General features: G+C 34.6%; 1 protein-coding gene across 1 annotated transcript in view; it reads right to left on the bottom strand.

Annotated features, from left to right (window-relative positions):
- Positions 1-24,960, bottom strand: part of ERCC8 (ERCC excision repair 8, CSA ubiquitin ligase complex subunit) — a 57,162-nt gene that overhangs the window by 1,173 nt on the left and 31,029 nt on the right. Inside the window, exons 8-11 of the mRNA XM_074200166.1 lie at positions 24,715-24,818; positions 23,325-23,449; positions 18,359-18,556; positions 13,400-13,483 (exon numbers count right to left, since the gene is read on the bottom strand). Of these exons, the coding sequence (XP_074056267.1) occupies positions 13,400-13,483; positions 18,359-18,556; positions 23,325-23,449; positions 24,715-24,818 (511 nt within the window). The remainder of the gene's footprint in view (positions 1-13,399; positions 13,484-18,358; positions 18,557-23,324; positions 23,450-24,714; positions 24,819-24,960) is intronic.

Below are 24,960 nucleotides of genomic sequence, written 5' to 3'. Positions count from 1 at the left end.
TCTATGTACCAATGGCACATCCATCACTGTATTATCATTGCCAAGAAAATCCCAAATGGAGTCACAAGGAGTCAGACACATCTAGAAAATGACTCAACAGCATCAACAAAGACTAATTTGAAGGACAAGTTTTGTGTGGAAATAGAAATCTAGACTGATAAAACAATTAAACAAAAAAAGTCCAGAAGATCTCTATTCATATGTTCATCACTGGGAGAGAATAAACCCTTATCATCACATGCCTGGATAGTTTAAGAACCACCTCTCAGGTCAGTCTGCCTTAGCTTTATTCTCTTCAGTCCACGTTCACAAAATGGCCAGACTCAGCTTCCACATACCCAGACCTTGCTATGTGACTTCATTGCTCACTATCTTTTGTGGGTTCTTGTTGCCTATCAAATTAAGTTAAAAATCTTTTTTACCTAACACTCAATGATCTCTATCATTTATTGTGCCTTCATCACATATGTTTTTGTCAAACTTTAGACTCATACTGATTGATGCTGTTTTGGGTACTATTAAAAAAATCCAGTTCCTTTTGGTTCATATTTGCCTTCAACCAGATTATTGTAAAACATATATTCTAAACAACACTACATAAATATGCTTTATTAATAATGGTATCAGAAGCATTCTCTCCCTCTCTCTCTATATATATATACACACACAAATATGTATATATATATATGCATATATATATATGCATATATATATACACACACACAAATAAATATACATTTACACATTATACAATATAAAATCCAAAGCTTGGTGAACATTGGAAAGAACGTGACTTCAGAGTCAGGTTCTACTTTCAGATCCCACCTCTGAGACTTATTTACTATCTGTGGGACAAAGAGAAAGTTGCCTGAATTCTTGAGGCTTCAGTTTTCTTTTCTACCTAATTGAGGGAATAGGATGGCCTTTGATATTCCTTCTAGTTCCAGATCTTTGACCCTATACAGTTGTATGGTATTTTGCCTCCTTACACTCTCTTTTAATAAAAATCTCCAATAAATTATTACTATCTAGCAAGTTTGAGAGTTGAGCAAAAAGGTGATATCTGCTATTCATGTAGGTACTCTTTATTTGCATGATTAAAATGAATCAGAATTGACAACAGATAACTTTTTTCTGTTCTTTTTATCACCATGAAAGATTTGTCTGTATAGATGGCAAATTCCTAGAAGTAATTGCTAATTGAAAAAGCACAGGGAATTTTTTTTTCAGAGATCTTGGGCATGATTGTCAGAAGGTATATAAAATATTCAGTTCTATTATCTTTGTGATAATGTATACTTTGATAAAATGTAGTTAGATTTTACCTAAGTTGAAATGTTAGCAATCTCAATCCTCATGACTTCATGTCACTGAAAAAATACTGTATCTTTATAATACAACTAGGTTTTGTTATAGAGATTCCCCTAATTTCAACAGATTATTTGCTCAACACCTGAATAAATTTAATTCATTTTATGCCAGATAGGGCCCTATGTGGGCAACTTGAAGAGGACATGAATTACAGAGGATGAGGAGAGTGGGATGGTTTTCTATCTGTATCATTAGAGAGAACTTTCAAATGGATGATATCACAGATCCATTTGAAATCTGAGAACCTCTTCCTTCTAGCATCTTAATTTTTTTAAGGTGGAAATTTAGATCTGTGAAAGATGCTGAGCAGACAAAGTAGGCAGATGGTTCTGTTATTATTACCTTGGTGGTGAAAAATGTAGTCAAATGATAGGGCTACTGAATATGGGTAGAGTCAGATAATGTTAAAAATTCCTACAGGGGGTGGCTAGGTGGCACAGTGGATAGAGCACCAGCCCTGGAGTCAGGAGTAGGTGAGTTCTAATCCAGGCTCAGACACTTAATAATTACCTAGCTGTGTCGCCTTGGGCAAGTCACTTAACCCCATTGCCTTGCCAAAAATAAATTCCTACAGGTCTAAATACTTTTGGAATTTATAAGTAATATTGGGAATGGAGCCCTATCTAGTCTTTTCTTTCTAAACAGCTACATGACATTCATATTTCTATAATACCTGTACTCACAGGACTCATTCAAAGTAAATTGCTAAAAGATATAACCCTAATTCATATTAATAAGATATGGCATATGACAATGAAAGACTCCATGAAGGTTTAATAATCTAATCAGAATAATTTACAAGGGGACTAGTTTCCATGTTGAAAACTGAAAACCATTGAGTATGACTTGTTTTATTTTCCCCCTATTCTATCTTCTGCTTATTTTGCTTTATTTCTGCTGTTGTTATAAATGAAATGTGTACAAGTAAGCACTGGAAAAGGAATTTGACTCTCAGAAGTGCTGATATAATTATATAACTGGGAAATAAACAGAAACTAACAGAAGCACACAGCTTTTTACTAAATTAAGCAATTTAATTTTCTTCCAATATCCTTTTTATATATGTCGCAGTAGATTTACTTTTAATTTATTTTTATTGTTTTCATTTGGCAAGCTGTTCTTATGCTATTTAACATGGCCTACCATGTTATAACTTGAATTTAATATATATGACACTTTCAGCACAGTGGGAATACACTTATTAAATAATAATATAAAATAAATGATTAACCTAAATTATTTGACTATATTTTTTTTTCAAAGTAGAAAATTCACCCATTTGAGGCAGCTGTATGCTAAAACTGATCAAACCATAATAAACCAAATTAGACAGGTGTTGAAATCTGTAAGTAGTGTGGCACTTGGCCAGCCACTTGAAAATTCATCAACATGTGCTTTCTTCCTCCCTTTCATTTGGGATAAGGCCAAGACCAAACAATTTACAAGCCCAGAACTATAGCCAAGTATCTCAGTTATAAATTTAGCTATGAAATATATTAAACCAATAACTGTAAAAATGCTAACATCTGCACAGAAAATATATTACTATAAAAATTGTCTTCCATCCTGGCTGCTTGAATAATGCTATTTTCATTTAGGAACTAAATGCATGAACACATTTTACATCACAAACATTGTTCTGTCCCAAATTTTACTTCATTTCTATTTTGCAGAAATATATTTAAATACACTCTAAATTAAACTTAATTTAAAGAAAACTTGTTTCTAAATGTGATCATTTGTATTATTAACTTAGTTGTCAAATGTTACTGCTTTTACTCTTTCAGACATTAGGTCTTAATTCAGAAATTTAGCAGGGTCCAGATAATTAATTAGTATTATTTGGTGAAATGATCTTTGGTGAGTAAAACTGTATTTTAAAAAGTAGAAAATGGCACAATACTTGAATGGCACTGGTACCTAATAAATGCTCATGGAATGAATGAATGAATGAATGACATTTCATTATCATGCTTTTGTTCAAAGTGAATCATTAAAGGTAAATGGAAAATCATCTTGGCAGATTTTATATTCTGGAACTTTTTATTAGTCTTAAAAAAAGTTTCTTCAAAAGACATGAAGAAAGCTTTGGAAAACACCTGTAAAACTATTCTAATAATCAGAGAAATGCAAATTAAAACAACCTTGTTCCCACTCAGCACCAAAGATGATAAAAGGTGGGGAAACTCAATGCTGGAGGGAATGTGGGAAGAAACACATGCTTATTCATGGATAGTATAGCTTTGAATTGGCTCAAACATCATGAAAAGCAAATATGGAACTATGTGAGAAAAGTTCCTAAAGCTGTGAATTAGAAAGATTACCGATAGCATGAAACTCTTATAGGTACTTATTTCTGGCCTTTATTTTACACTTCATCCCACGACCACATTTCATTGGAGAGCCAGTCAAAAAAAAAATGCTATTGCCTACATCTAACTTCAACTTCAATCTACCTCCAATTAAATAGGTTCCTTGATCCCAGTACTCTACAGAAGAGATGTACTACTTGGAAAATAAATGCTAACTTTCCTAAACATTCTTTTTGTTTTCAGAGTGATTAAAATGGTTTTTATTCTTAACAAAATGGCACACCTCCCTCATGGTGGGAGAGAGGGGTAAGAAATCCCAGAAGTGGAAGGTTTTTATGCAGTTTGTTTCTGCCCCCCTCATGCTAATGAATCATAGGCTGGGGTCACAAGCTAAGGAACACATTGGTTCCTATACATTCCTCCCTCTCCCCCTGCTCATTATACTCCAGAGCAAGAACATCTAGATGTCTTTGAGCATGTGCAAAGAAGGTCAAGACTCTAGGTTAAGTTAAAAACAGGCAGGGAAATTTTATCAGTTTTTGATCAAATGGAGGCTAAATCTTTTATCTTACTTAATTCAGTACCTGCCAATAGGCAACAATATAGGCTGACACTAGTCTTTGTAATGCAAACTAACAATCCTCCCTTCACATTCCTGTGGAACCCAAACACCCACATATTCATCACAATTTCCCCCTTTTCTTTTATAAGAATTTGGGGTTCCACACCTTCTAAATATTTATTCTTATGAGTCCAATTTAAGTCTAGTTTATTCCTTTTTTAACTCAGCTCATTAGACCCTTTGGAAAATTCATCCTAGTGTTAACAAACTCTCCATTAATCTCAAACTTTTTCCCAACAATTCTTCAGTCTTCTTAATGGAAAGGAGACCTAGATTTTTCCTGGGGTTACCATATCCTTTGTAACCCATATCAAAGGTGGCTATCCATTCTTTCATACCTTCTGATTTTCAAGACTTAGATAAGGGTATTTGAAAACTTTGTTACCTACTACCCCTAGACTATTTGTCATTTTCCTTTGAAATCTATGCAATTTGTTTATATTCTCTTCTTTTTCATGTCACTCTATTAATTTTTTAAATGACTTTAAGATTTTTATCATCACCATCTGCAACCAAAGTCCCTGGGACATTAATAATCATGTTGTCCCCTTTAATACTTATTATTATGCAACTCTTTCACCTCTTCAATTCCAAAACTTTCACCTCTGCTTTCCATTTCAGCTTTATACCTTACAGACTCACTTTTGACTTTGATATCTTATGATACTGCAGCATCTTCCAAGATTCTGAATTTTAAAATTCAATTCTCTAATACTATTAACAACAACTGACAATTAAATAACACTTCTTTATATATGGTCTCTCTTGATCCTTATACTATTCTTGAAATAAATTCTTAGTTCCCTCTTATAGATGACGAAACTGATGTCAGAATGGTTAAATGATTTGTTTCTGGTCACACAACTGCTAACTGTCAAAGATATGACTGGATTCTGGGTCAGCCCTGACTCCTACATACAGAGCTATTTTCACTATATCATCTTTCACATATTATCTCTAAATTGCCACTTATCTACCTATCTCTCACACTGTGTCTCACTACAACTACTGCATCATCATTATTATTCTCTCCAGTCTTTGGTGTCTCTCTCTCTCTCTCTCTCTCTCTCTCTCTCTCTCTCTCTCTTCTTTTCTCTCTTCTTCTTTGGAATCTCCTCAATTTGGATCTTACTTACATTCAAATACAGTTATGATCCTGGTGGTGTACCACTAACAATGTGCTGGCAACAACCTTAGAATAACTCTTCTAAGAATATAGTTAGTATTTTGTTTTTGGTGATGTCTCCATCTCTTCCTTCGTCACAAACAAGAATATAGTTTGTAAGTGAAGGTGCTGACTTGCATTAGAGGAGAGAGTTTAAATCACAGATATTATCCCTATCCCTACTTCTACATGTGTTGAGCAATTACCAGGAATAGAAGCTCCCTAAAGGGGAAGAAAACACTTTATTTGTCTCAGTAGCTCCCTTCACAATTACCACAGTACCTTAAAAATAAGTGATTGATATATGTTTGGTAATCTGAACTGGATTCCACTTTTAATTTTCTTATAGGATCTTTACAAAATACACCAAAAGAATATGATAGAATTAAAGGAAAAAAAATAAAATTGGCAGTTCACCTCTGATATAGAGTCTTACATATAGAAGTAGGCTTACACCTGTACTTTACATAATGTGACAATGCAGTAACCTTGATAGTATACAAAAAAGGGTGGAAATATTACATATGCCACTATGATTTACTTTAAAATTTAGATAAGAATCAAGTAATGACATATTAATATACCACCATCAAAAAAGAAGCTTTAGAAAGAAACACAGAAGATACTAAAACTAGATTCTTTAATATGATTTAATTTTAAAGCTCGAAGGGCCCTATAGATCAGTGATCTCCAAAGAAGGGACTATGGCCAGACCTCAGAAAATGTGCAGTGAAATGAATCAGAAGGTGAAAATATAAGTCACAAACAAGAATGTACTGGTAAATGTTTAATAACTAACTTTCTCCCCCCCCAAAAGTTTATATACACTTTATCATTAACATTTTCTCTATCAATTTCTTAAGTCTAGATAATCAACAAGACATTCAAGTTCTGACTCGTAGCATTTGCTGATTTCTGAGGTAAATGTTTACACTGAAAAATCTAATAATTGACTCCCCTAAATTAAAAGTTATTTGGGGTGGCTCCAACAAAGGTCTGTTTACAGAGAGAGCTTTGCTGTGTCTCAAACATAACCATATATTTACCTTTATTCCCAAATACTCCCCAGTTTAATCCCTTTGTCTATTATGTAAACTACCACTATCTTCCCAAGTCACTAATTAATCCTCCTAAGCAGTATAACTTCACTGTACCCAAGCACACACAGTAGTAGTAGTAGTAGTAGTAGTAGTAGTAGTAGTAGTAGTAGTTGTAGTAGTATTGGGAAAATCCACACACCCCTTAATCCTGAAATCACCTTATGGCTAGGTAAATACCCTTCAGAAAGTGGACTTTGTATCCCAAGTGAATGGTGAAATGTTTTGGGTGGGTGGGAATAAGTTTCATAGTATGGATGAATGGTAACCTAATCACAACTCTCCTTACATTATCTTTTCCCCCTAAACTCAGAGGACACACCCATCTTCCAGATACCTAGTTTCACATATCTATAGTATCTATCACCATCTAGTGATTTGATTAGATATAACTGATTAGTGGCCAAATCTTGCTCCTTCTACCTCAACAACATTGTTCTATTCTTTTGACTCATAGATCACCACCATAGTTCTCCTTGTCTTGTATCTCTTTTCCTTTCTAATACATTTTCCACACAGCCACCAAAGTGAATTTCCTGAAGTGAAAGTCTGGATATGTCATTCCACTATTGACTCTAAGATAAAATGTTGTTTCATCTTTCTCATTCTTTTAGAATGTTTTCTTTGGTTTAAGTTTTATAACATGTATAATTCTTAGTACTCAGGTTTCTAGAGTCCACCTGGTTAGCACTGGGTCCCCAGTTAGATTCTTGCTCAGATTCCAATAGGATATGTCTTTCCTAGTAGTTCTGAGCAGGGCCACTGTAGATTGCTGGTCATGGGATAGACATAGACACTTAAAACCATTGCCACTGGGGCAGTTGGGTGGCACAATGGATACAGTACTGGCCCTGGAGTCAGGAGGATGTGAGTTCAAATCTGACCTCAGACACTTAATAATTGCCTAGCTTATGACCCTGGGTAAGTCATTTGATGCCCACTGCCTTAAAAAAACAATTGCCATCTTCCCTGACAATACACTTTAACGACCACCAGACCTGTAGCTAAGCTCCTTTATATATCTTGTCTCCCCCAAATTGAATATGAATTCTTAGAGAACTGAGACTATCTCATTTTTCTGGTTGTAGAAAATAAATGGCACATAATGAGCACTTAATAAGTGTTTTCCCAATACATTAGTGCAGTAGTATGTGTATATAACTATATACATATATATATAAATGTATATAATTTATAAATAAATATAAACATTTGGGGGTATATGATAAAATATTTTTATTAAAATGGATGCATGATCAATAGAATTTGAAGCCCACTGATCATTATATGGATGATGGATGATGAAAAAGAAAGGTCCAAGGAAGTTAAGTGACTTGCTCAAGGTCATATGATTAGTGGAAGAGCTTAAGCTAGAACCTCAGAAATCAGAAGACTTTATCCAGACCAGTATTCATTTTATAAAAGACAATCTAAAATAACATATTTTTCTAACAATTCAAAAGTTAGCAAGGGAAGAAAATAAATTCAAGAACTTGATCTTATAATAATTTATTATAATGACTCACAAAATTAATTGAAATTGGATTGAATGATAAGCACTGAACCTGTTAAACCATCTTAGCAAAGCTCTGGAGGTAAGAAAGTATTAGGCATTTTTTAAATTATATAATCTAATCCATCTGCCCCTAAATTCTAATTCACCAATAAATAATAATACTTTATTTTACAAAGCAAATATTGTCAAGAATATAAAGAAAATCAAAAGTAAATTCATTATATTTGTTACTCTTCTCAATATTGTCCATCTTGTTCATCATAGTACACTTAGATTAATATGAGGAGGCTGGATCTTTAAAAGATATAATTCATATCTTTTTTCTTTCTTAAATATGCTTTCTATTTTATATTTTAAGAGGTTAATATACAGAGGTCTACAATCTACAAACAGATCTTGCTAATTACCTATAGTAGTTTAGTTATTAGGTGATGAATTCTTTAGTTAAGGTGACCCATTAAACAATCAGTTTTCAGAAAAGATGAACTTAATCTCTAGTATTTGAAATGTAAGGTTTTGTACAGTTTCACTGACTGATGAACAAATATACTCTTGAAAAATGGAAGCACAGTAATACTGTTATTGACTTATCAGACAAAAGGAAGGTATAAAGAAAGATGGTTTATAGGATTTCTTAAGAGAACTAACCATTAACACTGCAGAGATAATATAGTGGTTCTATAGTAATGAAGACCTGTCTCCCTAGCTCTATGTCACTTCACCTTTCTCTGCCTCAGTTTCCTCAACTGTAAAACAAGGAAACAACAATACCTACCTCCCAGGGCTGTTGTTATGAGGACCAAATACTTGTAAAATGCTTAACAAAGTACTTGGCAGAGAGTCTGTACTTCACTGCTTGTTCTCTTTCTTTCCCCTTCTTTGAACAAGACTACAGGCATTTTTTCTTGGCTATCCCCTTGCCTGAAATTCTCTTCTTCCTCATCTCTTCCTCCTGGCTTCCTTGGCTTCTTCTAATCTCAGCTAACATCATCTTTAATAGGAAATCTGTTCTGATTCCCCTTAAAGCTAGTATCTTCCCTCTGTTTATCAACTCCAGCTTATCTTGTTTATAGTTTATTTGTTCATAGTTATTTGAATATTCTCAGTCCCATTACTCTGTGAGCTCCTTGTGGACTCTCCTTTGCCTTTTCTTGTATTCCCAGCACTTAACACAGTGGCTGACACATAGTAGTTGCTTATTTGATGGTTAGTGGCTAAATGACAGATATATGAGCAATTTAACTACAGCAGCTTTCTGTGATATTTTAATAATAACTATGTTCCTTAGAATCACACCACTAATTTAATCCTTCATTTTTCAGGAGTCACTTAGCACTTCTTCACCTTAAAAATTTCCATCTTGACTCATTGTCTTCTTTTTAAAGAGAAAGATGTAGCCCTTCTTCCTTTCAAAACTTGATTCTTCCACTAGATCTTATTGGGATAGTGCCTAGAGTCTTGGATTCAGAAAGACCAACTTAATCTGCCTCTGATATTTACTAGCTGTGTGACCATGGGTAAATTCCTTAGTATCTCTAAGTCTCAGGTTCATCATTTCTAAAATTAATGACAGTAAGATCTGTGATATCTACCTGTGAGGCCCAAACATGGCAAAGTAAACTTTAAAACACATCCTCCTCCTCCTCCTCTTCCTCCTCATTTCTACTCCATCTCTTTTGCATCTTCAGTCTAAGCCAGGTTCCTTTCTTTTGCCTAGGATTTTTCAAAATATTCTACAATATTCTAATCCTCCTATCCTAAAAAAGTCATCATCATCATCATCAATGGAAAAACTCCCATTAATATTAGTCCAGAGTGATTTTTTCCCCCACTTCCTAACCAACTGCTCAATTTTCAACTGTACTTCTCATTCTAATTAAACTGTTATCCTGAAGATAATCAATGAATCCATAATCCCTAATTCCATTCCTTGTCTCCTACCCCCACCCCACCCCCAGTCCTCATATTTCCTGGCATTTCTGTATTTGCATTAGTGCCACATTTGCTGATTGTTCCTTCCTTCCTAAAACTCTTCTTCCTTGACCCTTTCTTAACTATATGCCTACCTCTTTGACCACTTCTTTTGTGGAGTTTCTTATCATCCTTTCTCCCTATTGCTACAGTAGTAGTTCTACAAACCTGTCTCTGGGCAAGTCCCTTCACTCCATCATCAGATGCCTACCTCCCAAGTCTGGTCATATTGCTCTAGAAAACTAGATCTCCATTTCCAGCTGGTGGTGAAAATACCACCTTCTGGAGACATTGCCATTTCAAACTCAATATATCCCAAAACAAACATACCAACTTTTAAAAATCTGTTTTCTCCTGTCTTACCTGCATAATGCTTTTACCATTATTTTAGTTACCTAAATTTGACCTAGATAATATCGGAATAAAACCACAATTATGAAAAAAAACCCCCACTAATTTGTATTTTCTGAAAATCTTTAAGTATAATCTATTTAAAAAAAAAGGTTTCTAGTCTCAGATCCTGAAAACTAAAAAAAACAATCTAGGGGACATCTTTGACTCCTTCCTCATCTGATTTCAATATCTAATTTGTGGTTTAATCTTGGTTAATCTATTTGGTTAATTTGGTTAATCTATTCTCCTTTCTAGTCCTACTGAAACTGCTATTTTTTTAAACTAAGATCACATGCATTGATGTAATAAACTGTCTGTTAGTTTACCTTCCTAATTTTCCTTCCTCTAATCCCAAATAATATTCCTAAAGCCCAGTTATCACAAGTCACTTATTTTAAAAAACTTTCCATTGCTTCCCCATTACTTGTGCAAAAAAAATCTAAACTTCATACTATTTATGGCAATGGGCCTTCACCTACCTTTTTGGCCTCACTTCCCACTGTACTCTCAAATCCCTACCAAGCTGGATTACTCATTTCCCCAAAATGCACCAAAGACATTCTCTCAATTACGTTGTTACTTGTTTTGTTCATTCTGTCCATCTACAAATTTGATGAGCAAACCATCTATGTCTTTCTCCAAGTCATATTTAGAAACATTAAACAGCACTGAGCCAAGCAAAGATACCTAGGGCATTCCACTGAAAAACTCCTCAGTACCATTAAATCATTAATAATTATCCTTTATGTCTGGGCAGCCTACCCATTCTGATTGCATCTGAATGTATTATTGTCTCCCTAGTTTCTTCACAAGAATAGCATGAAATATTTTATCAAAAGTGTCACTAAGGGCAGCTAGGTGGCATAGTGGATAAAGCACCAGCCTTGGAGTCAGGAGTACCTGGGTTCAAATCCGGTCTCAGACACTTAATAATTACCTAGATGTGTGGCCTTGGGCAAGCCACTTAACCCTGTTTACCTTGCAAAAACCAAAAAAAAAAGTGTTAGTACTGCTGCTCTACTATTTGCTGTTGCTAAAATCTAGGCAAACTATACTGACAACATCTCCCCCATCCACTAGTTTAGAAATTCTGACAAAAAAGGAAATGAGATAAAGCTTGGCAAGCTTTCTTTGTAATCACTGCTTTCCTTTACAAATGTCTGCTGGAATGTGTTTGAAATTTTCCCAGGAAATCTGAGAATTTCACCGGCCTCTATCTTTCAGGGTGTTCTCTTTAAAAAAAAAAAAATCATTTGTCCTTCTTCAGTATCCTAGTACTTCTCATTTTCTATAATCTTTCAAATTCCAGCAACCACAGTTTAGTCATTTTAGCTGCCAGTTCTTTAAGGCCCAATGATGTAGTTCACTGCAGTCAGGTGACCTGAATTCATCAAAGGCAGTCAGGTGTTCTCTTACTATCTCCTCAATTATCTTGGGTATGACAGTACCTGTTAATCATTTGTGTTTAGCCATTTCCAGGACAAAGGTGCTTCTCATTTGCAGAGAAAACACTAACAAAATAAGAATTAAACAACTCTGCTAACTTTCTGTTGTCATTTAGCTTTATCCAATATGGTGCAAGCTAGAGTCATAGGACTCCTATTTTCCATCCCAAAGGAGGCTTAAACACTCCTTTTTATAGTCCTTAGTTTTATTAGTCTCTTTAGACAAACTCTATTTTTCCTCCTCATTACAATTTCTACCCTATTTACTCAGAATTTTTCCATCTCAGATTTATTTATTCAGAACTTCATTCTTCAGCATCACCTATTCTGCTTGGACTGACTGCCTTCTCCTAATTTTACTATTTTAGCTTTTTGGTACATGGAATTCTACTTATCTTTTCTCTGACCCCTCAGAAACACATTATTGTCTTATTTTATGATTTGCTTGATATCAGATGGTAGAACTAAAATATTTTTATTGTATGTATCATAGAATCTTATATAATTTAATAGATGACCAGGAAGAATCTTGTTTCAAAATACCTTTAAGGTGACAATTTGCTCTACTAATTAAATGTGCTTATTTAAGTCACCAAAGAATAAACAAATGGTGGAACCTTATATTCTCTGTACACTTTATACTGTGTAGAAGAAAGATTAGGTAATTTCTGGAGAGAAAAAAAGAAATAACTGGAAGAATGTCGTTCTGGACAGTTCTTTAACAAGAAGAGGTGATAACTGATCTGAGCCTTGAAGAAAGTGAGGCCTTCGAGATGGAATTCTGGGATGAGGCTATCATTTAACTCAATTCTTTCAAGTGAGAAAACTGAGGCCCAAGGAGGTTATATAACTTGCCCAAGGTCACACAAAAAGAGACAAAGCTGGGATTCTTACCCTGGCTCTGAACCCAGATCTAGAACATTTCCTTCTGAACCACAGTTCACATCAAGGAATCTAAAAAGAGATGCTTGGGGAAGGGGCATTACAGGAATGGGAAGCGCACAGTAGACACACTACTACAAAACTTTTTTTTTTAGGCTGAATTGAAATAGTTAATGACTACCAACTTAAGCCTGATTTGCCAAAGTGATGTATTCTTTTTCTAGTGATTAATTTATCTCCAGGTTCTTCATTTAGCCTCTTTTTATATCCTACTATTTTGAATACTATAAATGACAAGTTACTATCTAAAGTATCTATCAGATAAGTAACATTGAATAGGGATAGGTATTAGATTTCATTGGCATTGTGAACTTCCAGGTGAAGAAACTCCCTTTTATCAGCCCAGCTTAATTAACACTGCCTATGACTCTTAAAGTTTAAGTAACTGCTCAAGGGTCAAAAAGTTTGTTGGGCCAGAGAATTGGAAATTGAACTTACATATTCCTGGTTTGTAGGTTGACTTTTTATTAAATACATAAAATTCACACAAAAAACAAAACAATAAAAATTTGTCCACCTAATTCTTTATTATTTACAACTCATAATTTGCAAAAAGTATACTTACCTCATCATCTTCATCAGGGAGGGATTCACGTAAAGCTGGCACCCAAGCAAGAATATTGCAATCTCTACTACCACTATAAAGTTCCTATGATACAGAATGCAAAGATGTGACAATAGAGAATGTTAAGATTTAGAATGAATCTGAAAATGACTAGTATCTTCTCATGTTTTTAATATACAGTAATTCTTAAGACAATTGTCCTACGACCCCTGAAAAAGTTATATTATTAACACTGAGTTATATGCTTTTTCAAACTATCTTTTACTCCATTTATTTTTGTTAATATTATCAGTTTCAGCAAAAATTGGGATTTTCATTGCCCCACCTTCCCCAAAAAGGGAAACTATCATAAATCTCTGATAAAAGAATTTTTCCTTCTTCTTTGACTTAGGTATTAAAGGATCCCCTTTGGATCCTCTAAGAGGGAAAAATCAAATGAATGCACATTAAATAGACCACTAGTATTTCTAGCAGGGAAGCTATGTGGTGCAGTGGATCGAGTTCCAGGTTTGGAATCAGGGAGATTTATCTACCTGAATTCAAATCTGGCCTTTGCCATTTATTAGCAGTGTGACCCTGGTCATATCACTTTAATCCTATTTGCCTCAGTTTCCTCATCTGTAAAATGAGCTGAAGTTCCAAGAAAACAGCAAACCACTCATTATCTCTGCCAAGAAAATCTCAAATAGGGTCACAGAGAGTCTGAAATGACTGAACAACAAAATTTATATCTGTATATTAGTCATTGTAGTAGTATGAGAGAAACAGCATGAACACAATTGAAAGAACAGAGCACTAATTTTCTATTTAAATAAACTTTGCTGCATACTAACAAAAAGAAAAAGCACAGAAACAAAGGTGGGACACTCCCTTCATAAATACAAGTGTACCACTTGTATCTGTCTTAAAGGTCAATGCTAATTTTTATGTGTATAGGAAAATATTGTTTTATAGAGGGCAGTTTAGAAGTTTTAAAATATAAATTCCAATTTAATTCTAAGGAAAAAATGATAGCATCTACTATATGTCCAACACAGTTCTAGGTGCTAGGTATGCAAAAGCAAAAATGAAACAGTCTCTGCCCTCAAGATATTCATGTTCTGGGGGTGGCTAGGTGGTGTAGTGGATAAAGTACCGGCCTTGGAGTCAGGAGTACCTGGGTTCAAATCTGGTCTCAGACAATAATTGCCTAGCTGTGTGGCCTTGGGCAAGCCACTTAACCCCATTTGTCTTGCAAAAAAAAAACCCCTAAAAAGATATTCATGTTCTACCCTTTGATCCAGTAATACCACTACGAGGTCTATACCCTGAAGAGATGATGAAAAAGGGTAAAAACATCACTTGTACAAAAATATTTATAGCAGCCCTGTTTGTGGTGGCAAAGAATTGGAAATCAAGTGAATGCTCTTCAATTGGGGAATGGCTTAACAAACTGTGGTATATGTATGTCACGGAACACTACTGTTCTATTAGAAACCAGGAGGGATGGGAATTCAGGGAAGCCTGGATGGATTTATATGAACTGCTGAGCAAGATGAGCAGAACCAGGAAAACACTGTATACCCTAATAGCAACATGGGGGTGATGATCAATCTTGATGGATTTGCTCATTCCATAAGTGCAACAATCAGGCACAATTTTGGGCTATCTGCAATGGAGAATGTATATCCAGAGAAAGAATTGTGGAATTTGAACAAAGACCAAAGACTATACTTTCAATTTAGGGGGGGGAAAAATTATCTTATTATGTAATTTTGCTATCTCTTATATACTTTATTTTTTTTCCTTAGGGATAAGATTTCTCTCTTATCACATTCAACTTGGATCAATGTATACCATGGAAACAATGTAAAGACTAACATTAGACTGTCTTCTTGTCTTGGTGGGGGGAGAATAGGGGAAAAATTGTAAAACTCAAAATAAATAAAAATCTTTCTTTAAAAAAAAAGATGTTCATGTTCTGATAGGAAGAAGTAGCATGCACACAGAAAAGTAAATACATAATAGATAAACATACACACTTACACCAGACCTGTGATTTCTTGGTGTTGTAAAGTCTCAAGAAGGGCAAGTCTTTTCTAATGCAGATTATACCTGTTTTGTAATCAAAATCTTAAGAGATTCTATTAGGGGCATGAAGAGGTTAAGGGAATTGCTAAGGGGTCATAAAGACAATACTGATCTGGGGGAAGAGTCAAATTCAGCTCTTTCTGATCCAGAGGTCCATTATGCCCAGATGCCTCTCTTCAAAATGTAAGTAAAATGTCATTTCTGGGGCTTAGGTGGAATAGAGTGCTAGAAACTGGAGGAAGAAAAAATTCTATACAAATGTGACCCTTGAGTTAAGATTTGAAGGGAATTGGGAATTTTAAAAGGCAGAGTTGAGAAGGGGGTTAGCTTATGCATAGGACTAGTCAGGTCAAAGAATTAAAGTACAGAATATCACGCAAATGTTATTTTAAGTAGCTTAGGTTAGCTGGAAGGTAGAGTGAATGTGAAGTCAGTCTGGAAAGATAGGTTTGAGCAGACTATGGGTATTAGATACCAAAAAAAAGTTTAGATTTTATCAGAGGCAGAAGGGAATCCCTGAGGTTCAGTGAGCAGAGAAATGACAAAAGCAAACTTGTTGCTTTTTAGGAATACCAGTTTGACACTTAAGACAAATGATGGATGAGAGGGAAGAGGAATCTGGGGTTATAATTGGGAACACAGAGGCAACTAAAGTAGATCAGATATGGGGATAAGGGCCTGAGAAGGATAGTAACTGTATGAATAGAGAAATGGAAGAAAAAAAAAAAGAGATGAAAGGAAGGAGGGAAGAAGGGTGAAAGGAAATTAGAATGGAAGGGAGGAAGGAAATGAAGAAGAGAAAGATAGAAGGGAGGCAAGAAGGAGGGAAGGAAGGGAAGTAAGAGAGTAAAAGAAAAAAAGGAGTTAAGAAAAGAGGAGAAGCCTCATTTGATTCTCACAAATTTGGCAGTCTGGTACAATTATCAACTCCATTCTACAGTTGAGAGAACTGACAGAGGTTAAGTGATTTGCCTAGGGACTGAGGTCACATTTGAACTCAGGTCTTCTGGGCTCCAGGCCCAGCACTCTACCCTCTAAACCACCCAAGCTGACACTGAATGAATGCCTCCTTTAGTGTCTTGCTATTAGAATTAGAAAAGTCATCTTAAACAATTAAATACTATACTTATCCATACTGTCTTTCATTTGGTGACCTCCAAACCCAAGTGTGACATGGCTTCATCAGGGGGATAGTATAAGAGTCATTAAAAAAAAAAAAGGAAGAAACGAAACCATCAATGCCAATTGCTGTTTGTACTTTGTTCTCAATGAGGACCATGACATCAGGGATGTGATGTCATGACATGAAAATGAACTGGATTTAAGTGAGGAAGGGCTGTGAAAAGTCATCAGTTTCAATTTCTCCTTGGGAGAAAGGGTCAAATGGTCAGATATGGATCAGGATAACTAGAAATGATCCTGGATATAGTGGGAGACCTTGGCCTTTTTAAGCTAAGGTCTTTTTTCAGGTCTCAGTTTGACTGAAGCTATGTCCATTCAGTGATTCAAACTAGGTAAGAAAGAAATGAAGCAAAAATGATTTCCTTTACCTAGTCTCCCCCTCCCTCCCACCCCCCACCCCCAACAAACTAGGAGGGGAAGACTCTTGGGATTTCTGATCCAAAAAAGAAACAATCGCTATTTACATTCAATTTGAGCCAATCAGGACCCAAACAACTATCACCTTAGCTACTTTATTTGTACTTCTCTAAAAAGAGAAGAAAACTTCTTAGAAAAGTGCAAATAAAGTACATAAAATGATAGTGTACATATTAGTAATAAAGTCTCTGGGACCTGCTTTCTTGAATGGCAGACAAATCTTGGAGCAAAACCAGCTACTATCTTCATCAATTTATATTTGTTGAAGATGTATACAAGTGCTTTAAAGAAACCCTTATCTCTATTCTCAAGATCTTACAAATAAGGGCACCCAACATAAGACATATAACAAGAAATAAAAGTGGAGGAAGAGTTCTATTTTACATGAGTTAGATTATAAAAATCATTTGCTTAAAAATGCTTGATTTAAGTGGGAAAAAATTTAAGGCTTTTTGAAAAAAAAAAGCTCAAAAATAAATACCTGCATTGGTGTAGTTCTCACTTTACATATTTATAACTATACTCCTCTTTAGAAATTATAAAAGAATCTGTGGGGATGTGATACTCTGCTAAAGAATAAAACTAGTAAGAAAAGATATCTTAGAAACAATCTGCCCAAATGTGAGAGGGAGAAGGCAATATTTAAAATTCAAGAAGTAAGAGAATCGGGATGGCTAGATATGACTTAAACACAAAAATAATCTAAATTGTCAGCAGGAAGTATATAAATATCACTACACCACAAAAATTGTATCCAGAGAAACTCAGTAAAATTGCTGTTGATATGTTGTGCTCCCACATGGCATATCAAGAGATACTACAACCATATTTCATAGCTCTGCTAGAAGAGAGAGTTTGGGGATACAGTTAATCCCTTGAGTGGGTGAGTATAAAATGTGAGAAACAAAAAAGTCCATATAGGAAAAAACTTTACATTGAGCCAAACAGCTGGTTGTTGAAAAAAAAATCAATGAATAACCCTGAAGAAATATTTTTATTTTTATTCATAATTATCCCATTTCCTCCCCCCAAAGACTATTTACAGGAAAATACCTTTCTGTAAAACCCAATAAGATCATTAATTGCCAAATAAATGGAGTCTATATGCAGAGGAAAGCTAATTTTTTCGAATTAAGTCATACACTATTATCTTAGATATAGCTAGGTCTCTAATTTAAGGCTGATTTCCAATTGGAATTCTAGAGGACCAAATCACAATCTACTATTTTATGCACAACTGGTCTGGCAAGCTGCCTGAGCATTTTAAATTCCCTTAAGTACTTTACTTACCTGGAAATTAGGTTGAAATACACAGCAGTCAACAAAATTATAATGTCCCCTAAGCATAGTTATCAGTTCTCCTGAGTAAACTGTATAAACAGCAATGGTGCTACCATATGGTACAAAGACAAATTCTGGACTGCAGCCCTGAGAGATGGCAAATTTCAATCCTTTTCTACTTTCATTACAGACTTTACCGTAGTTTACCTGCAAGAGTCAAGACCACAGAAAATTAGTCATTACCTATTTCTAAAGAGTTTGACATACTTTAAAATCTGCACATTTAATAGTTTTAATAACTATTCCTTAAAAAAATATTCTTCCAATTAAAACAACATTTCCCGTAATGGATAGTTTTATCAATTCAAATTGAGTTTCTCTCAAAGGACCTTTGCTTTTTTAAAGAATAGTCAATACCATTTTATAATTTTACTAAGAAAATCAACATCATTAAGACAAAATGATATTAAATATTAGCAAATATAAATAACACCACTTCTCAATTATTCAAGAAATATTAAGCTACTTAGTTCTCTTTTATATGGCTTCATGATATGTAAACACCCCCACTACAGGGTTTAAGTGATTTTGGTCTGCATAAGATTTGCTATGACAAAGGTCAAACTCACTGGATATAAAACTGGGGGATTATTTGTGGATTTATATTATTCATATTTCCTTTTCTCATGACTATAATGATCCATCTTTAACTGGTCACTGGGTGGGGAGAAGTGAGATAGTAATACAATCAGTAAGGAACAAATGAATACTTTAAAAATTTGAAGGGATACTTCTAGTACACTGTTCCTTACCCACCACTTAGAAGAAAATGTGATAAAATATACTTTGGAACTTGTGGGCTGATGTAAATTCATAATAGTATCTGGCCTAATTACTTCCTTTGAGTTCTGCAGATATACTCCCCCCAAAGGAACAGAAAGGAGACTATGCTCTGTTGCCCCTGTTTACTCACAATATGAAATGATCACTTGTGCAAGATGATGGTCTTTTACAACCCTGGAAAAATGACTATATGAGTCACTTAGAACACTGCCCAATTTCTAGGCCAGCAAATAGAGCAGCAGCACTAACACTTTTTTTTTTTGGTTTTTGCAAGGTAAACTGGATTAAGTGGCTTGCCCAAGGTCACACAGCTAGGTAATTATTAAGTGTCTGAGACAGGATTTGAACCCAGGTACTCCTGACTCCAGGGCCGGTGCTTTACCCACTACACCACTATGCCACCCCCATCACTAACACTTTCTACAGAGTTATCAGGTTATTTGTGTTACCAGATCTCACCCAAATCCCCAAAGAACTATGCATGAATATCAACTTCTCATTTTTGTTTTGGTCCTTTGAAACATAGTTATGATTTCTTTGATCTGATTCTGTCTCTGCTAATAAGGTTGATATTTTTGCCTTTTCATTCCATTCAGTTCTTATTAATGTTTTCCTATAAATCCTTCATGGAAGCTCATCCCAAAGTGCTAGACATTCTCATTCTATTATTTTTGTATTTTGGAAATAAGAATACTCCATTTAAGATGTCAATCTGTTTTCATACATTCTTGCTATCTGACAATCTATCTTTTTCCAATCATCAATATTATGTCAATTCTTGACTCCCAAGTCCGAAGTGTTAACATGCTACAAGATGCTTATGTTCATCATACATATCTTAACATTGCCTTTTGAGTGATATAATTTGCCATTAAAATTTTGCTAAAATCAGTGGTCCATCATTTATGGTTGAAAGAATAATGGTGTTAGGGGCAGCTAGGTGGTGCGGTGGATAGAACACCGGCTCTGGAGTCAGAAGTACCTAGGTTCAAATCCAGCCTCAGACACTTAATAATTATCTAGCTGTGTGGCCTTGGGCAAGCCCCTTAACCCCACTGCCTTGCAAAAAAAAAAGAATGCTGCTAGAGGGACAAACTTTAGTAATGGTGAGTGATTAGATACTGTACTCTTTCTAAAATGTAATCCAGTTGATTTTCTCCATGTCTCAAATTTTCAAATTTTAGGTCAAGCTCACCATACATCTGAATCCTGCATCCAAGATACAAGGGTCTCCAGGGTATGACTAGGGGCTAGGAAGCTAGGGTGTGGAGGAAGTTATTGAAAATTCTAAAATTAATGAGAGCTGTTTACTTCTATAGTAATAATAGCTATAATATTAAATGTTTAATTAATAAATGTTCTTCTTACAACTTACTGGTGTTTTAATTTTGCTTTTTGGAAGAATGGGGAGAGATCATTTTTAGATGACCTGCATCTTTTAAAAATTACCTAGTGTGGGAAGTGAGAGCTAATGTCTTTTTTTTAAAAGTCTACCTAAATTTTCTTACAGAAAACAGAGAGATTCAGAATCAATGCACCAACCTTAAACATAAACTCAAATGAGACCATTATTCTTCAAAAAAAGGCTATGGTAACACATAAATACTTGAAATTAAGAGGATTTGGAAATCAAGTCTATTGAATCTTGTTCTATTGTTTATCATTTATTTTTTACTCCATCTACTTGCCAACATTAAGTGAAGTTTACATGTGCAGAAAAGGGATGGGAGGAGATATAATACTGATTTCTCTAATTGATTAAAGGGATATGTTTAATTGTACAACCATGAACCTCAAGACAACTTTTCTTTCATTTCTTAATTCTCCTCTCTTTTGCAGCCTGAGGGGAAGTCTTCAATTGAAGTCTGTTTCCTCATTTATGTATATTATTATATTGAGACTGCTCTTTCAAAGATTATTTGTGATCAGAATTCAGAATGCCAAAATTAAAGACCGTTTTTTCCAGCCCTAATGCTTTCATATTGGTAAATGAGTTGAAGTTTGAAAATATAAGTGAGTGTATACTGGCAACAAACAATGACTCTCTAAAGTGCATAAACTCCATTTAATATAAAGAAGAGAGATCTGGAATATAGATTATGTACTAGCTGTGATCCTGGGCAAGTAACTCAACCCTGCTTGCCTCAGTTTCTCATGGTAAAATGAGCTGAAGGAGGAAATGGCAAAGCACTCCAGTATCTTTACTAAGAAAATCCTAAAATGGGGACATAAGGAGTCAGACATGACCCAAATGGATTCAACAACAACTTAATTTATAGAAACAGGGATTGCATTTATAATATTAGTGGTATAGGGAACTCATGGGGGAGGAAATTCCCTCTTCCACTGCAGGTTGGAACCTTCTCTTCAATTTCTCTTCTCAGAGAATTGCCTAGGGGCACTGAGAGGTAAAAGAGGTTAGTTGTATGTCCAGGGACACAGAACCATTGTGCATTATAGGCAGGACTTAGTTGAACTGAGGTCTTTCTGGCTTGAAGGCCAACTATCCACTTTGCCTTTCATGTTATAGGAATAAGCAAATAGGTTTTTAAGTGGTTGCCTTAGGATTGATGAAGCTAGGGTGATGGAAGGTACCTTAGACAATATCTAATAAAATTTTCATTCAGGTATCACTTTTAAAGTGTTGTCTTCACTCTAGCTCTGTCCCATCACTGACATTAAGCTTCTACCTAATCACAATTAGAGATGTTCACTGATAAAAAAACATTTCACTTTATCACTGGTCTAGCAGATGTTCACAAGATTTTTTTTTAATGTTAAACTTAAATTTGTCTCTTTATAAATGTCTATTCACCAACCCCTAATTCTCTCTGGATTCCTTCTTTTACATGAAAGTCCTTCAAATACTAGAAAGGAGCTCTTAGGATTTTCCCTGGTTCTTTCTTTACACACAAATACCCTCGTGGTGTCTTTAGCCATTCTTTGTAATAGAGTTTTCAGATGTCTCAAACTTCCTGTTGTCTGTGAAAGGTTCTTTAGTTGGTTAACATCCCCTTTAGAATATGATATCCATGTCTAACAAGATAGCCTAGATATGATCTGATAAACACAGAGAACAGAATGATGATATTATCTAAATAAACAAATGAAAAGAATCACAGAAGATCCAGGATAAGTCATCAAGATAGGGCAACTGAATTGTAGATCAATGTTTACCTATAAGAAGTTGTAAAAAAAAAAAAAGAGAGAAAAGGAAAGAATTGTTTAAGTATTACTCTGTGGAATGTCACTACTCTGAGATGACAAGATAGCAATATTATGAAAACATTAGGAATCTCTATGTCCTATAAGCTCAAAATCATTCATTTAAATATAACAAATTTATACATTGAGCTTATTATTTGAAATGCTTTGATAAACATGCTATTTATCCATATTGTCTTCAGGATTATAGTGCAAAGTAATAGGACAGAATTAGAATTCAGTTTCTAAGTTACTAAATGTGGTTTAACTTATTCAGAGTCTCCTGAGAGAATATAAGGGGCATAATGTACTCTAACATAATCTAGATATAAATGACTTTGGTCTCTTCCCAGTAAAATCAATAATAATAATGATTATTACAATAACATTAGAAGCATTTGGAAGGGAGTAGTCAGTACAGATGCTAAAACAAAGAGGTAATGAGATTAATAATAACTCATATAAAATGACTTGGAAAATTTCTGGGTTAGCCCCAACTATATAACTTTATAAGGCTACTTTGGAGGATACTGAAATGTGCAAAAGGATAGTAGGATTTTTAGCCAAGAGAAAAATAAAGCATTGTCATACAAAGTATTTTGAATTAGTTGCCATCCAGGCATCTACTTGTTTGTTTGTTTCTTTTTTTAAATCAAATCCATTTTGTAATCTTAAAACACATAAGATATGAATTTGATAGGGTATCAAATTTTTATTAAAAGTAACTGCTTGGTTGTTTTGAGAATTTACTATCTGTTGCCTGATGGGCACTTACTATGAAATGTTTATATATTTAACTTTTAGATAAGAAAAATAGCTGTGGTTCAATGACAAGTTACATGGTTTAAATGACCTAAAGTGTACACTGATGAGCTATTTTAAAACTGAACACTCTCAACTCCATTTCAAACTCCATCAGCTATCTTACTAGTGTATTTTCTCCATTGGAACTGTTCCAGAGCCTCATTCGATCATCCGTTCCAGTAGTCAGAAGGTGAAGCCCATCTCTTGTAAAGCACAAACCATTAACTCTTCCATTATGGGCTGTGTTTGCTACCATGAAAAATAAAAACAGTTCAGTTTTTAGTACAGATTTATCAGTGCTAGAAAATAGAGTCAATAGATATTCAACTTTTAACATTATTTAGGCATACTGAAATGCATTGCTATAGAAAAAATTTGAAATCAATAAAATCAACTAACAAAAAGCAAGGCTTTTATTTTCATAAGCATATAAACTAGAATTATGAAACACAAAAATATCAAAGGAAAAATAGTGAAAATTAGAACAAAAAAGATATCAAATACAGTATAATTAGATTTGTTCAGACAGTAAGGTTTATCAAATGCTTTGATAGGAAGCTTCTTTTAGGATATCAATGAAAAGCACTTAATTTTCTCTCCTTTCAGTGTTTCCATTTCTGTTTTTTTGTTTCTTTTTAGGTTTTTGCAAGGCAAATGGGGTTAAGTGGCTTGCCCAAGGCCACACAGCTAGGTAATTATTAAGTGTCTCAGACTGGATTTGAACCCAGGTACTCCTGACTTTAGGGCCAGTGCTTTATCCACTACACCACCTAGCTGCCCCTCAGTGTTTCCATTTCTAACCATGATGATCATATATGATGAAAATCAGCCAATATTATTATATCAAAAGTGTAGTGGGAAGAATGTTCTATCAAAGAAAAGACAGCTGTTCTAGTCTTAAAATTATGACTTCAAACACATGACTTTGTCTGGGATAGTACTGTTCCCTTAATAATGTGTCTCTTTAGTTTTCTTTTCAAAATTTTGCTTCTAAAGGTAGCTTGTGATTTCACCATTTAATCAAATAATTGATTTTCAGTCAATTTTGAATCAAATTTTAAACTACAATCAAAATATAACTAAAAAAATGCAAATGATGTACTTTGTCACCTGGATTCCTGCTGATTCATATTCAGCATATCCTGCACTTTTTATGCTGACACAATGAATTATAAAATCCTGCTATTTCTTTACTTTACAGTGGGCTTCCTAAGTAGCAGTCTCTGCATTTGCAATTATTAAGTATATTTACCCAAAACAATTATAATAGTAGCCAAGGTGGGGAATAGAACATACTGTTCAAAGATGTTTCTATAATTCAAAATTCAAAGGACATGAGAAGTTGTCATATTGCTTATTTAACTTTGCATAAACTGATCTGGGATTTTTGATGGATGCCTTTCTTCTAAGCCCCCCCCATCTATTAAATATATTTACTGTTGCAAGTAAGCATCAAGGTTTTTTAAAACCATCACTACTGTCTTATTTTTATATAAATACAGTCTCTTCATTACCTGCTTCAGAAGATGCTTTTGACTTTTCTCCATTGTGCTGATCAAGAGTAATCAGGCATCCTGATGCTCTCCTAATATCCCACAATTTTACTCTGCTGTCAGCACTGAGAGGAAAAAAGTATTACAATCATTTAGACTTAGACCAGAGATTCTGCCCCTCCCTCTATTCGTCAGTCATCACAGCAAGGATCATTACATTTGCACAAATGTGTCTGTACACTTGGGTTGTTGTACCTTTGCCTGTTC

This window comes from Macrotis lagotis, chromosome X, assembly GCF_037893015.1.
Source record: "Macrotis lagotis isolate mMagLag1 chromosome X, bilby.v1.9.chrom.fasta, whole genome shotgun sequence".
Classification (NCBI taxonomy): Eukaryota; Metazoa; Chordata; class Mammalia; order Peramelemorphia; family Peramelidae; genus Macrotis; species Macrotis lagotis.
The sequence above is the reverse complement of the archived record's forward strand: the minus strand, read 5'-3'. Positions and strand labels throughout refer to the sequence as shown.